Raw genomic sequence first — 15,522 nt, forward strand, 5'->3', positions numbered from 1 at the left:
GGTTAGGGGATTTCCCTTTCTTAGCCAAGAGAAGCCGTGAGTGACTGTACCTGGAGGAATGGTACACTCTTGCCCAAATACTGCACTTTTCCCATGGTCTTTGCAACCGGCAGACCAGGAGATTCCCTCCCATGCCTGGCTTGGCAGGTCCCATACCCACAGAGAGCAGCAGTCTGAGATCAACCTAGGATGCTGAAGCGTGGTGGGGGGAGGGGCGTCCACCATTGCTGAGGCTTGAGTAGATGGTTCTATGCTCACAGTGTAACCAAAGCAGCAGGGAAGCTCGAACTGGGTGGAGCCCACCGCAGCTCAGCAAGACCTACTGCCTCTTGAGATTCTACCTCTGGGGGCAAGGCATAACTAAACAAAAGGCAGCAGACAGCATCTCCAGACTTAAATGTCCCTGCCCGACAGCTCCGAAGAGAGCAGTGGTTCTCTCAGTACAGCGTCTAAGCTCCAATAATGGACAGACTGCCTCCTCAAGTGTAGCCTGGCTGTAACACATGTAGCCTGACTGGGAGACACCTCCCAGCAGGGGCCAACAGACACCTCATACAGGCAGGTGCCCCTCTGGGACAAAGCTTCCTGAGGAAGGATCGGGCAGCAATAATTGCTGTTCTGCAGCCTCTGCTGGTGATACCCAGGCAAACAGGGTCTGGAGTGGACCTCCAGCAAACTCCAACAGACCTGCAGCTGAGGGGCCTGTTTGTTAGAAGGAAAACTAACAAACAGAAAGGAATAGCATCAACATCAACAAAAAGGACATCCACACCAAAACCCCATCTGTAGGTCACCAACATCAAAGACCAAAGGTAGATAAAACCACAAAGATGCAGAGAAACCAGAACAGAAAGTCTGAAAATTCCAAAAACCAGAGCACCTCTTCTCCTCCAAAGGAACACAATTCCTCCCCAGCAAGGGAACAAAACTGGATGGAGAATGAGTTTGACAAGTTGACAGAAATAGGCTTCAAAGGGCGGTAATAACAAACTTCTCTGAGCTAAAGGAGCATGTTCTAACCCATTACAAGGAAGCTAAAAACCTTGAAAAAAGGTTAGACAAATGGCTAACTAGAATAATCAGTGTAGAGAAGAGGTTAAATGACCTAATGGAACTGAAAAACCACAGTATGAGAACTTCGTGAAGCATACACAAGCTTTAATAGCCAATTTGATCAAGTGGAAGAACGGATATCAGTGATTGAAGATAAAATTAATGAAATAAAGTGAGAAGACAAGATTAGAGAAAAAGTAGTGAAAAGAAACAAACAAAGGCTCCAAGAAATACAGGACTATGTGAAAAGACCAAATCTACGCTGGATTGGTGTACCTGAAAGTGATGGGGAGAATGGAACCAAGTTAGAAAACACTCTTCAGGATATTACCCAGGAGAACTTCCCCAACCTGGCAAGGCAAGCCAACATTCAAATTCAGGAAATACAGATAACACCACAAAGATACTCTCCTTGAGAAGAGAAACCGTAAGACACATAATTGTCAGATTCACCAAGGTTGAATAAAGGAAAAAATATGAAGGGCAGTCAGAGAGAAAGGTTGGGTTAACCACAAAGGGAAGTCCATAAGACTAACAGTGGATCTCTCAGCAGAAACCCTACAAGCCAGAAGAGAGTGGGGGCCAATATTCAACATTCTTAAAGGAAAGAATTTTCAACCCAGAATTTCATATCCAGCCAAACTAAGCTTCATAAGTAAAGGAGAAATAAAATCCTTTACAGACAAGCAAATGCTGAGAGATTTTTGTCACCACCAGGCCTGCCTTACAAGAGCTCCTGAAGGAAGCATTAAACATGGAAAGGAACAACCAGTACCAGCCATTGCAAAAACATGCCAAACTGTAAAGACCATTGATGCTATGAAGAAACTGCATCAATTAACAGGCAAAATAACCAGCTAGCATCATAATGACAGGATCAAATTTACACATAACGATATTAACCTTAAATTTAAATGGGCTAAATACCCCAATTAAAAGAAACAGACTGGCAAACTGGATAAAGAGTCAAGACCCATCAGTGTGCTGTATTCAGGAGACCCATCTCACGTGCAAAGACACACATAGACTCAAAATAAAGGGACAGAGGAAGATCTACCAAGCAAATGGAAACCAAAAAAAAAAAAAAAAAAAAAAAGCAGGGGTTGCAATCCTAGTCTCTGATAAAACAGACTTTAAACTGACAAAGATCAAAAGAGACAAAGAAGGCCATTACATAATGGTAAAAGGATCAATTCAACAAGAAGAGCTAACTATCCTAAATATATATGTACCCAATACAGAAGCACTCAGATTCATAAAGCAAGTTCTTAGAGACCTACAAAGAGATTTAGACGCCCACACAATAATAATGGGAGACTTTAACACCCCACTGTCAATACTAGACAGATCAACGAGACAGAAAATTCACAACGATATCCAGGACTTGAATTCAGCTCTGCACCAAGTGGACCTAATAGACATCTACAGAACTCTCCATCCCAAATCAACATAATATACATTCTTTTCAGAACCGCATCACACTTATTCTAACATTGATCACATAATTGGAAGTAAAACACTCCTCAGTAAATGTAAAAGAACAGAAATCACAAGAAACTGTCTCTCAGACCACAGTGCAATCAAATTAGAACTCAGGATTAAGAAACTCATTCAAAAACCACACAACTACATGGAAACTAAACAATCTGCTCCTGAATGATTACTGGGTAAATAATGAAATGAAGGCAGAAAAAAAGATGTTCTTTGAAACCAGTGAGAACAAAGACACAACGTACCAGAATCTCTGGGACACATTTAAAGCAATGTGTAGAGGGAAATTTACAGCATGAAATGCCCACAAAAGAAAGCAGGAAAGATCTAAAATAGACACCCTAACATCACAATTAAAAGAACTAGAGAAGCAAGAGTAAACAAATTCAAAAGCTAGCAGAAGACAAGAAATAGCTAAGATCAGAGCAGTACTGAAGGAAATAGGGATACAAAAAAAAAACCTTCAAGAAATCAGTGAATCCAGGAGCAGGTTTTTTTGAAAAGATCAACAAAATTGACAGACAGTTAGCAAAACTAATAAAGAAGAAAACAGAGAAGAATCAAATAGACACAATAAAAAATGATAAAGGTGATATCACCATTGATCCCATAGAAACACAAACTACCATCAGAGAATACTATAAACACCTCTACACAAATAAACTAGAAAATCTAAAAGAAACGGATACATTTCTGGACACATACACCCTCCCAAGACTAAACCAGGAAGAAGCTGAATCTCTGAATAGACCAATAACAAGTTCTGAAATTGAGGCAGTAATAAATAGACTACCAACCAAAAATGTCCAAGACCAAATAGATTCACAGTTGAATTCTCCTGGAGGTACAAAGAGGAGCTGGCACCATTGCTTCTGAAACTATTCCAATCAACAGAAAAAGAGGGAATCCTCCCTAACTCATTTTATGAGGCCAGCATCATCCTGATAACAAAGCCTGGAAGAGACCCAACAAAAAAAGAGAATTTTAGGCCAATATTTCTGATGAACATCGATGCAAAAATCCTCAATAAAATACTGGCAAACCGAATCCAGCAGCACATCAAAAAGCTTATCCACCATGATCAAGTCAGCTTTATCCCTAGGATGCAAGGCTGGTTCAACATACACAAATCAATAAATGTAATCCATCACATAAACAGAACCAATGACAAAAACCACATGATTATCTCAACAGATGCAGAAAAGGCCTTAGACAAAATTCAACAGTCTTTCATGCTAAAAACTCTCAATAAACTAGGTATTGATGGAACATATCTCAAAATACTAAGGGACAGCTATTTATGACAAACCCACAGTCAATATCATACTGAATGGGCAAAAACTGGAAGCATTCCCTTTGAAAACTGGCACAAGACAAGGATGCCCTCTGTTACCACTCCTATTCAACTTAGTATTGGAAGTTCTGGCCAGGGCACTCAGGCAAGAGAAAGAAATAAAGGGTATTCAATTAGGAAAAGAGGAAGTCAAATTGTCTCTGTTTGCAGATGACATGATTGTATATTTACAAACCCCATCAACTCAGCCCAAAATCTCCTCCAGCAAAGTCTCAGGATACGAAAATCAATGTGCAAAAATCACAAGCATTCCTGTACAAGAACAGACAGAGAACCAAATCATGAGTGAACTCCCATTCACAATTACTACAAAGAGAATAAAATACTTAGGAATCCAACTTCCAAGGGATGTGAAGGATCTTTTCAAGGAGAACTACAAACCACTGCTCAATGAAATAAAAGAGGACACAAAGAAATGGAAGAACATTTCGTGCTCATTGATAGGAAGAATCAATATCATGAAAATGGCCATACTGCTCAAGGTAATTTATAGATTCAATGCCATCCCCATCAAGCTACCAATGACTGTCTTCACAGAATTGGAAAAAAACTACTTTAAAGTTCATATGGAACCAAAAAAGAGCCCGCATTGCCATGAAAATCCTAAGCAAAAAGAACAAAACTGGAGGCATCACACTACCTGACTTCAACTATACTACAAGGCTACAGTAAGCAAAACAGCATGGTACTGGTACCAAAACATATATATAGACCAGTGGAACAGAACAGAGGCCTCAGAAATAACACCACACATCTACAATCATCTGATCTTTGACAAACCTGACAAAAACAAGCAATGGGGAAAGGATTCCCTATTTAATAAATGGTGCTGGGAAAACTGGCTAGCCACATGCAGAAAGCTGAAACTGGATCCCTTCCTTACACCTTATGCAAAAATTAACTTAAAATGAATTAAAGACTTAAATGTAAGACCTAAAACCATAAAAACCCTAGAAGAAATCCTAGGCAATACCATTCAGGACAGAGGCATGGGCAAAGACTTCATGACTAAAACACCAAAAGCAATGGCCACAAAAGCCAAAATAGACAAATCAGATCTAATGAAACTAAAGGGCCTCTGCACAGCAAAAGAAACTATCATCAGAGTGAACAGGGCAACCTACAGAATGGGAGAAAATTTTTGCAATCTATCCATCTGACAAAAGGCTAATATCCAGAATCTACAAAGAACTTAAACCAATTTATAAGAAAAAAACCAATAACCCCATCAAAAAGTGGGCAAAGGATATGAACAGACACCTCTCAAAAGAAGACATTTATGCAGCCAACGGACATATGAAAAAACGCTCATCATCACTAGCCATCAGAGAAATGCAAATCAAAACCACAATGAGATACCATCTCACGCCAGTTAGAATGGCAATCATTAAAAAGTCAGGAAGCAATAGATGCTGGAGAGGATGTGGAGAAATAGGAATGCTTTTACACTGTTGGTGGGAGTGTAAATTAGTTCAACCATTGTGGAAGACAATGTGGTGATTCCTCAAGGATCTAGAACTAGAAATACCATTTGACCCAGCAATCCCATTACTGGGTATATACCCAAAGGATTGTAAAATCATGTTACTATAAAGACATGCGCACACGTATGTTTATTGCGGCACTATTCACAATAGCAAAGACTTGGAACCAACCCAAATGCCCATCAATGATAGACTGGATAAAGAAAGTGTGGCTCATATACACCATGGAATACTATGCAATCATAAAAAAGGATGAGTTCATGTCCTTTGCAGGGACATGGATGAAGCTGGAAACCATCATTCTCAGCAAAATATCACAAGTACAGAAAATCAAACACTGCATGTTCTCACTCATAAGTGGGAATTGAATAATGAGAACACATGGACACAGGGAGGGGAATATCACACACTAGGCTTGTTGCCGGGAGGGGGCTGAGTCAGGGAGAGCATTAGGAGAAATACCTAATGTAAATGATGAGTTGATGGGTGCAGCACACCAGCATGGCACATGTATACCTATGTAACAAACCTGCATGTTGTGCTCATGTACCCTAGAACTTAAAAGTATAATAATAAGAAGAAAAGTAATTCCTTAAAAGTAGGAAATGTTCCTTTAACAACCAGCTACACGAGTACCATTAAAAGGGAAAAGACAAAATAAAATGTGGTGGATCATTACCATAGAATACTAAGCAGCAATTAAAAATAATTTAAAAAGACTTATAAAATATAAAAAAGCCAACATCAGAACAGTATGTATTAGGTTAAACAAAATCGTAGCAATAAAAATGCATGTAACAGAACTACATACAAATATTTTCTATGGAGATACCTACGCATCTCTTCTATCACCTATCCACAGAAATAACTTTAAAAGGGCATGGAGAACTAATTGCCCAAATGCGAGCCATAAAACTATGAAACTCCTAGAAGAAAACACAGGGGAAATTATTCATGATATTGGACTTGGCAATGAAGACTGAATATTCGGAGTATACAAAAAAACACTACAACTCAACAACAAAAAATCAAATAACCTAATTTTAAAACGAGCAAAAGCGGGAGTGGTGGCTCATGCCTGTAATCTCACCACTTTGGGAAGCTGAGGCAGGTGGATCACCTGAGGTCAGGAATTCAAGACCAGCCTGACCAACATGGTGAAACTCTGTCTCTTCTAAAACTATAAAAAATTAGCAAGGCATGGTGGTGTGTGCCTGTAATCCCAGCTACTTGGGAGGCTGGAGCAGGAGAATCGCTTGAAGCCAGGAGGCAGAGGTTGAAGTGAACCGAGATTGCGCCATTGCATTCAGCCTGGGCAAGAAGAGTGAAACTCCATCTGAAATAATAACAATAATAAGTAATATATCAATAAAACGGGCAAAAGACTTAAATGGGCATTTCTCCCAAGATGATCTATGCTATAGTTTAAATATTTGCCCCCTCCAAATCTCATGTTAAAATGTAACCTCCAGTGTTTGCGATGAGGCCTAGTCGTGGGTGTTAGGGTCATGGGGGTGCTTGGCGCTGTCCTCACAGTAATGAGTTAGCTCTCACTCTATTAGTTACTGCAAGATCTGACTGCAGAGAAGACCCTGGCACCTCCTGCCTTCCTCTTGCTCTCGCACCGTGTGATGTCAGCTCCCCTTGCCTTCCATTGTGAGTACAAGTTTCTTGAGGCCACTCCAGAAGCCAAGCAGATATCAGTGCCATGCTCCCTGCAGAACCATGAGCCAAACACACCGCTTTTCTTTATAAGTACTCAGTCTCCAGTCTCAGGTATGCCTTTACAACAGTGCAAAATGAACTGCTATGATATACAAATGTCCAAAAAGTACATGAAAAGTGAAGATCACTAATCATTAGGGAAATGCAGATCGAAGCCACAATGAGATACCACCTCACAACCATTAGGATGGCTGCTATCAAAAAACCAGAAAATAAAAAGTGTTGGCCCTTATAGAATTGGAACCGTTGAACATTGTTGGTGGGATTGTAAGATGGAGTAGCTGCTATGGAAAACAGTATGAAAGTTCCTTTAAAAATTAAGAGAACTACTATATGATCCGGGAACCCCACCTCTGGGTATATACCCCAAAGAATTGAAAGCAGGGTGCTATGGTCTGAATGCTATGTCCCCGCCAAATTTGTTAAAATCATAACCCCAAAGGTGATGGTATTGGGAGATGAAACTTTTGGGAGGTGACTAAATCAGGAGAGCAGAGCGCTAATGAATGGGATTAGTGCCTTTATAGAAGAGGCCCCCAGAGAGCTGCCTTAGCCCACTACCATGATGAGGACACAGAGAAAGCACCATTTACAAACCAGGAAAGCACCATTTAGAAACCGGGAAAGCAGCATTTACAAACCAGGGAAGGGACCTGACCAGACACCAAGGGGGCTGATGCCTCTTAATCTTGGACTTCCCAGCTTCTAGAACTGTGGGAAATAAATTTCTGTTTTATAAGCCACCTAGTCTATGGTATTTTGTCACAGCAGTGCAAACGGCCTAAGACACTGGATCTTAAAGAGATATTTGCATACCCACATACATAGCAGCACTATGCACAACAGCCAAGAGGTGGAAGCAGCCCAAGTGTCCACTGATGGGTGAATGGATCAACAAAATGTGATCTATACATCCAATGGAATGTCATTCAGCCTTAAAGAGGAAGGAGATTCTGTCACATGCTGCATCATGGATGAGAACATTATACTAAGTGAAATAAGCCAGTCACAAAAAGGCTAATACTATATAGTTTTGGCCAGGCATGGTGGCTCGCACCTGTAATCCCAGCACTTTGGGAGCCCAAGGTGGGTGGATTAGCTGAGCCCAGGAATTTGAGATCAGTTTGGGCAACATGGAGAAAAAAAGCCATCTCTACACACACACATGACAAATACTATATAATTCCACCAATAAGTGGTACCTAGAGTAGTCAAATTCACAAAGACAGAAAGTAGAATGGTGGTTACCAGGGGTGGAGGGAGGGTAGAGTGGAGCCGTTTAATGGGAACAGAGTTTCAGTTTTGCAAGATGAAAAAATTCTGGAGATGTTTCACAACAATGTGAATATATACCTAACATTGCTGAACTGTACTTAAAAAAACGGTCAAGATGGTAAATTTTATGAATTTTTATCACAGTATAAAATGGGGGTCCCTGGAAAGGAACGTAAGAAATTGCAGCAGTGCTTTACTTCTGAGAGTGGGAGTAGGGGCTGTAACAAGGGGCAAGGATGCTTATCAGAGCCAAGGGGGCTTTAGCCTTACCTATAGGAATTCAGATTTTTAAGAGTCGAAGCTACTTCAAGATCTCTTAAGTAATTAAAATGTAATAAAATGCTGGTTTTCATTAGAAAATAATATAATCCTATACTGTAAAGTTAAAAATAAAAAGACTGTAACCTACTGTCCACTTGCCTTCAGGTCCGGTGTGCTCTTCCTTAATGACTGGAGTGGTGAGGATAACAAGACAGAGAAAGCAGTGAACCTGGTGGGAGCCTGCTTTGGTTTCCCCCAAGGATCCTTGAGGCGCTGTCTTCCCTGAGAACAACGCCCACGCTGTCTGTACAGGACACTGTGTGTGGGCACTCAGTGTCTCTTACCTCCCTCTCTTCTTTGAAACAGAAACCTCCTCTTTCAGGTATAGGAGCCCCTGCCCTGACCTATGAGTGTATCAGAGGCATGGGCTCTCTTTGCACTTTCTAAAGGTGAGCCCAGGTGGACTTAAAACCAGTCATCACACCCCACCCATCCTTTGGGCCTAACTAAAGGGTTTTAGGAATGAGTAAATGACTCCATTTAAGATTGCAGCATGAACATTTACTAGAGGTATTTGGGAAAGATGCTTCTTTACTTTTCAGGAGAAAGTACATGAAAAAATGTTCTTTCTGGGAGACATGAATAAAGAAGGTAGCTTCCAGAACTTGCTAACAGCTGTCTTGTAACCACAAGAGCTGGCAGCCACAGGTTGAAGCCGATGCCTCAGAAACGAAGAATAGAAAAGACAGGTCTTTGGCATCCGTGTTGCTGAATCAAACCCTGCCTGAAGCATACTTTACCTTTGGACTTTTCCATTTCATAAAGCAATGAAGTCCCTTGAACTCTGAGCAAGTTGCAATCAAGTTTCTGGTACTTACAACTCCATAATCCTTAGGTAAAACGGCACTTACTCCAGGAAGTCTTCCCAGGTTGCTACAATTAGAATCAATCGCTTCCTTCTCTGTCCTCCAAGTCATAGAGCCTGATCCTCTTCAGTGATTATACACATTGTCTCATGTTGTCAATCACCTATGGCTGGATAAAAAGTGACCACACAATTTAGTGGCTTAAAAAAGTTATGTAGCTCATGCTTCTGTGGGTCAGCAATCTAGGCAGGTGGTTCTTCTGGTCTCAGCTGGGCCCCTCACCCATCTGCAGTCAGCTGCAGGTCGGCTTTGCAGAACTTGGCTGGGCGTGCTGCCATGTCTGGGGTCTTGTCTGGAATGAATGAACTTTGTGTGCTTGCCCAGCCTGGCTTGTTCTCATGGCAGTGGTGGGGTCCGGGAGGTACAGCAGAAGGCTGCAAGGTTTCTTAGGGACTAGGCTCAAGATTAGCACGCCATCACTTCCACTGTGTTCTATCCCAGGCCAGAGCAACTCCCCAGGCCAGAAGAGATTCAAAGGGAGGGGAAAGAAATCCCTACCTCTTGATAGGAGGAGCTGTACAGCTATGCTGAAAGGGCAGAGAATGTGGTCATTTCTATAATTTACCCCAAGTCCCTTAACATCACCGGTTAAGGGCTGGCTTCCCCAACATTGTGCACCCTGGGCAGAGGTGGACCTCTGTGATCCTCTGTAGCCAGGGCAATCCGTGGGATGAAGCCTGGAGGCCCGTTGGGAGCTGTGGGAGTCAGCTCAGCCAGCATCCCAGGGAGAGTCCTGTGGGAATGCAGCTGTAAAGGAAAAATAAGTGTGAAGGTCAAATAGCCCAGAGTGGGACTGACGTTGAGGTCAGAGGCTGAGTCTAAACAGGCCTTCCAGAAGTCAAGTGTGGTTTACTTATCCTCACGGCCAGGCAGGTGCCGGGTGGTAGATGCCAGGTCAGTGTGCCTAGGACAGCTGGCACCTGATCTGGGGCCAGGCACATAGTAGGTCTCTGGAAATGGATGTTCTGCATTGGCCTGCTTCTCAGGAGCCCCAGCCCGTTGCCCATCCTCACAGGCTCTGCTCAGTCCACCTGGGGACTGAGGAGCTTGGGCTCTGTGCTGAGAGGGACGGAGCTCCCTGAAGGAATGAAACTTCTCTACCTGCATGGAGAAGGCTCACAGGCCAGGCAAATGCAGTGTTGCTGAACATCTAGAGTAACCATACAGACACATGCTGAGTCCTAGGGGGGAAAGGAAGGGATCAGTCATGCGTGAGGACAAAGAGCTTTGTAATCGAGGGTCAATGGCTCAAGCAATGACCCAAGAGCCACACCATCCTATAATGCTGACTCTGCCTGACTCCCATCTGAAGAGCAGCGAACTGAGGCTCAAAGGGCAGACGTGACCTGCTCAGGACCACAGAGTGAGTGGAAAGCCTGGGGCCAGACCTGGCTCTGGTCACGGACATCCCGTGCTCAGCAACAACAGTCCCTCCCTGTTCAGCACTCCTGCAGCAGAGATGTACCCTATCCTGACCACAAGAACAGAGAACTGACACTAGCAGAAGATCACCAGCATCTTTATTTTTCATGCTTCCTTGAAGAATTTTGGGACTAGGGGACTTGTCCTTTGGAAGACTGCCATCCAGAGGCCCAGGAGAGTCATCGCCACCAAGAGAGCCACCTCCCTGCCTCAGTGCGGTGTTCAGCTGGGGGTGTGGAAGGGGGTGAACCCAGCCAGGCCCCAAGAGCTGTCCCAGCAGAGCCCACGATAACTTTGGATGTCACGGAGAGTCCAGTTGCCTCTGTGGGAGAAGAGAGGGTGAGCACGGGGCACAGGGAGGGGTAGCAGCTCCTAACAGGGGGTTGGGGGCCAGAGACCCTGGGTCCCTCCAGAGGCCTGAGGCCCAGGCAGCCCAACCCTGTTCCCCACCTCTGCTTCCTAAAACCCTAGGATTTCTGCTTTGGGAGGGGCTGCTGCAGGCCAGTGGCCGGAGAGGAGGCAATAACTCTGGTGAGGAATCCCAGCAACAGGGTAGGCCCTCTGAGAAATGGCAGGCTCCTTGTCTTGCAAAGGCCCAGAGAGGGGAGGGACATGCCTGGGTTTTGTAGGGTTCACCAGGAACACAGATCGCCGAGGCTGCACCCCTGGTCCCACCTCCAACCAGAAGAGGGGACAGTGAGAGAAAGACAAAGGGCCCAGGAGGCAGAGGATCACAGACCTACAGGGAGAGAAGAGGCCTCCCTGGGGTTCAGCCTCAGGGCTGGATCATCTCCTGGCTCTGGTCATCCTGTCCAGAACACTCACCCACTGACTGCAGAGTAGCCAACAGACTGCCTGTGGCAACTCCGCCCCCGTTGGCAGTGGCCACTGTAGATGTCATTTTGGCTGCTATGAAGGATGCGGCGATTCCTACTGAGGTGAAGCCCACAGCACCGAGCTCCACGGGCACAGTCCCCACAGCCACAACTGCGGGAAGTGGAGATTTGGGGTTGGCCCCATGGGACAGAGTCCCCCAGACCTCCCTGACATCTTCCTGTGGCGATGAGGAGGAGGAGGGGTCTGCTGTGCTCTCTGGAAGACTCAGAGCAGGTATGGGATCCCAAAACAAGGGCAGTCAACGTGGAAAGCGGCCAGTGGACTGGCTCCCAGGAGAACCTGAATCCCAGGCTTGTTTATGCCTGTTTCACAGACACCATCGAGGGCTCACTGGCCCTCCCTGTGCCTCTGTTCCCCTAATGTAAAATAAATCCATTGAAGCAAACAGCAGTCTTCACACTTTCCCTTTTGGCAAGGAAAATATAATCTCTCCAAGCACAGAGTTGACAGAAGACAATATCAGAGCTGCTTTTCCAGAGAGGTGAGGGGATGGAGGCCCTGAGGGCCCTGCAGCAGCATGCGGGGGTCCTCTAGGGCTCCCCAAAATCTCCACAGCAGTGCCATCTGCAATCATAGCTACATTTGTTTTCTGTACTGTCTACTAGGGTAGCCACGTTTAGCACTTGAAATGTGGTGCAGGTGACAGAGAAACATTACGATTTTCTTTAGTTTTGGCCATTGCATTGAAGGACATTGCTTTATAGTAGCTCAAAAGCTTCTGACTCAGTGGATGGGCTACCAGCGTTTGTCAAATAATTTTGAGGAATGAGACACAGCTCAGCTGACATACTCCCTGCAAAAGTCCCCAAGGATACCATGGGCCCCGCTTTAGATGGGGAGGAATCCCAGGCTCTGACTCTGCTCAAATGACTCATCTGGGGTTGCATGGTTTGTACTTGGTGGAAGCTGAGAGCAGCTCACCTCAGAAGGACCAGCAGCCCCCAGAATTATGTGCAATGTCCACCTGAGCCCCATCCACTCTCCGTTCCCATGGTTGGCCCCTTCACCTCGGTGAGTCTCCACTCAGGTTCTTGGACTTCCACATGTTGGTTGAGTTTTGACTTTATTCAGGATCTGGTTTGGACAAGGCTGCATTAATAAAGGACTCTGCATCCCTCCTGGGACTATAAAAACATTAAAAATAGAATTATCATATAATCCCATCAACTCACTTTTGGGTAAATACCCTAAGTATTGAGGGTATTTCTTTCTTTCTTTTTTTTTTTTTTTTTTTTTGAGACAGAGTCTCCATCCATCACCCAGGCTGCAGTACAGTGGTGCGATCTCTGCTCACTGCAACCTCTGCCTCCCAGGTTCAAGCGATTCTCCTGCCTCAGGTCCTGAGTAGCTGGGATTACAGACATGTGTGACCACGCCCGGATAATTTTTGTGTTTTTAGTAGAGATGGGGTTTCACCATGTTGGTCAAGCTGGTCTCAAACCCCTGACCTCATGATCCACCCACCTTGGCCTCCCAAAGTACTGGTATTACAGGTGTGAGCCACCACGCCCGGCTGAAAGCATAGTCTTGAAGAGATATTTATACACCCTTGTTCGTAGCAGCATTATTCACAATAGCTAAGAGATGGAAGCAACCCAAGCATCAGGAATATAAAACACTGAATGGAGACGTATCTATTGGCTGCTGTGGTACAGGGAAAAGTCATGGTGTTGACCTATCCATCTGCTTAAAACCCCTCAACAGCCTTGTATGGCCCATAGGATAAGCAAGTCCTCCATGAACTGGCTTCTGCCTCTCCCTAAACTTATTGCTGCCAATATCCAGCTATGCTTCTCTCCTGGGGGACAAATAGAAGTCATTCCCTGCTCTTTTAGGCCTCTGATCCTTTGCATGCCAGATCCAGGAAAATTTTCAGGACCTCACCAGCTTATATATTCTCCAGGAAGACTTCCCTGATCACACATTCCCAGTCTCGCTTGACCAACCACACCCCCACCTATGCTCTCAAATGTGAGTCCACTATATTCCTTCTGCCACAGAATTTCCCATAATGCAATATTGTTCTCTGTCTCCTCTGCTGGATTCAGAGCTCTCTAAAGTCAAGGACTGCTATAGTTTGGATGTTTGTCCCCTCCAAATCTCATGTTGAAATGTGATCTTCAATGGTGGTGGGTGGAGCCTGGTGGGAGGTGCTTGGGTCATGGGGGAAACTCCCTCATTGTGGCTTGGTGCCCTCCCCATGGTAATGAATGAATTCTCACTCTGTGTGTTCATGCAAGAGCTGGTTGACTCCTGCTCCCTCTCTTGCCATATGACACACTTGCTCCCCCCTCAATTTCTGCCATTAATAAAAGCTTCCTGAGGCCTTACCAGAAGCTGAGCAGATGTTGGTGCAATGCTTGTAAAACCTACAGAACCATGCCCAATAAACCTCTTTTCTTTATAAATTACCCGGCTTCAGGTATTCCTTTATAGAAATGTAAAACTGACTAACATGAGTCAGGAGTCATTCATTGCTGCCTCCCTTAATGCTAGGCCCAAACCGGAGATCAAGTAGACACTGAGTATTTCATAAAAAGATGTATGGATAAAGAGTATGCCTAAGGCTCAGAATGGTGGCTGGCACCTGTAATCCCAGTTACTTGGGAGGCTACGACAAGACGATCACTTGAGGTCAGGAGTTCCAGACCAGCCTGGGCGACATAGCAAGACCCTCATCTCTAAAAAATTCTCTAAAAATCAGCCAAGTGCTGTCACATATACCTGCAGTCCCAGCTACTTGTGAGGCTGAAACTGGAGTATTGCTTGAGCCTAGGAATCTAGGCTGCAGTGAGCTATGATCATGACACTGCACTCTAGCCTGGGCAACAGAGTGAGATCTTGTCTCTAAATTTTTTTTAAGTGTGCCTTTGTGCATCAAAGGACACCGGAGAAAATATCTATAAATCATTTATCTGATAAGAAGTTAATATCCAGAACTACAACTCAACAACAACAACAAAACTCAATTAAAAATGGGCAAAAACACTCAAATAGATATTTCTCAAAGAAGATATACAAATAGCCAACAAGCATATGAAAAGATGGTTAACATCATTCATCATTAGAGAAATGAAAATCAAAATCAACTTACATACATTAGGAGGGCTACAACCAAAAAATCTGAAAGCAACACGTGTTGGGAAGGATGTAGAGAAATTGCAACCCTTGTGCACTGTTGGTGGAAATGTAAAATGGTACAGCTGCTATGAAAAACAATATGACAGTTTGTCAAAAAATTAAAAATAGAATTCTATAATCCCATACACCCACTTTTGGATAAATGCCCTAAGTAATGGAAAGCACAGTCTTGAAGGGATATTTATACACCCATGTTCATAGCAGCATTATTCACAATAGCTAAGAGATGGAAGCAACTCAAGCATCCATCAATAGAAAAATGAATAAACAAAATATAATATACACAATTATTCAGCCTTCGCAAGAAAGGAAATTCTGACATATTCTATAGCAAGGATACACCTGGAAGACATTCTGCTAAGTGAAATACGTTTGTCACAAAAAGACAAATGCTGTATGATCCCAATGATATAAGGTACCTGGAACAGATATATCCATGGAGACAGAAAGTAGAATGGTGGTTGCCAGGGGCTGGGGAGAGTATGGAATGGGG

General features: G+C 43.9%; 1 protein-coding gene across 2 annotated transcripts in view; it reads right to left on the minus strand.

Moving 5' to 3' along the window:
• LOC111538255 (interferon alpha-inducible protein 27, mitochondrial-like) overlaps positions 1-15,522 on the minus strand; it is a 49,999-nt gene that overhangs the window by 11,364 nt on the left and 23,113 nt on the right. Inside the window, exons 3-5 of one of the 2 annotated variants that reach the window (XM_023205544.2) lie at positions 12,896-12,962; positions 11,817-11,978; positions 11,068-11,313 (exon numbers count right to left, since the gene is read on the minus strand). The exons of the other annotated variant lie outside the window; for it this stretch is intronic. Coding sequence (XP_023061312.1) covers positions 11,214-11,313; positions 11,817-11,978; positions 12,896-12,933 — 300 coding nt within the window. The 5' untranslated portion in view covers positions 12,934-12,962 and the 3' untranslated portion in view covers positions 11,068-11,213. Of the gene's footprint in view, positions 1-11,067; positions 11,314-11,816; positions 11,979-12,895; positions 12,963-15,522 lie in introns of those variants that run through there. 2 annotated transcript variants of the gene reach the window in all.

The sequence above is a fragment of the Piliocolobus tephrosceles genome, chromosome 6 (assembly GCF_002776525.5).
Source record: "Piliocolobus tephrosceles isolate RC106 chromosome 6, ASM277652v3, whole genome shotgun sequence".
Classification (NCBI taxonomy): domain Eukaryota; kingdom Metazoa; phylum Chordata; class Mammalia; order Primates; family Cercopithecidae; genus Piliocolobus; species Piliocolobus tephrosceles.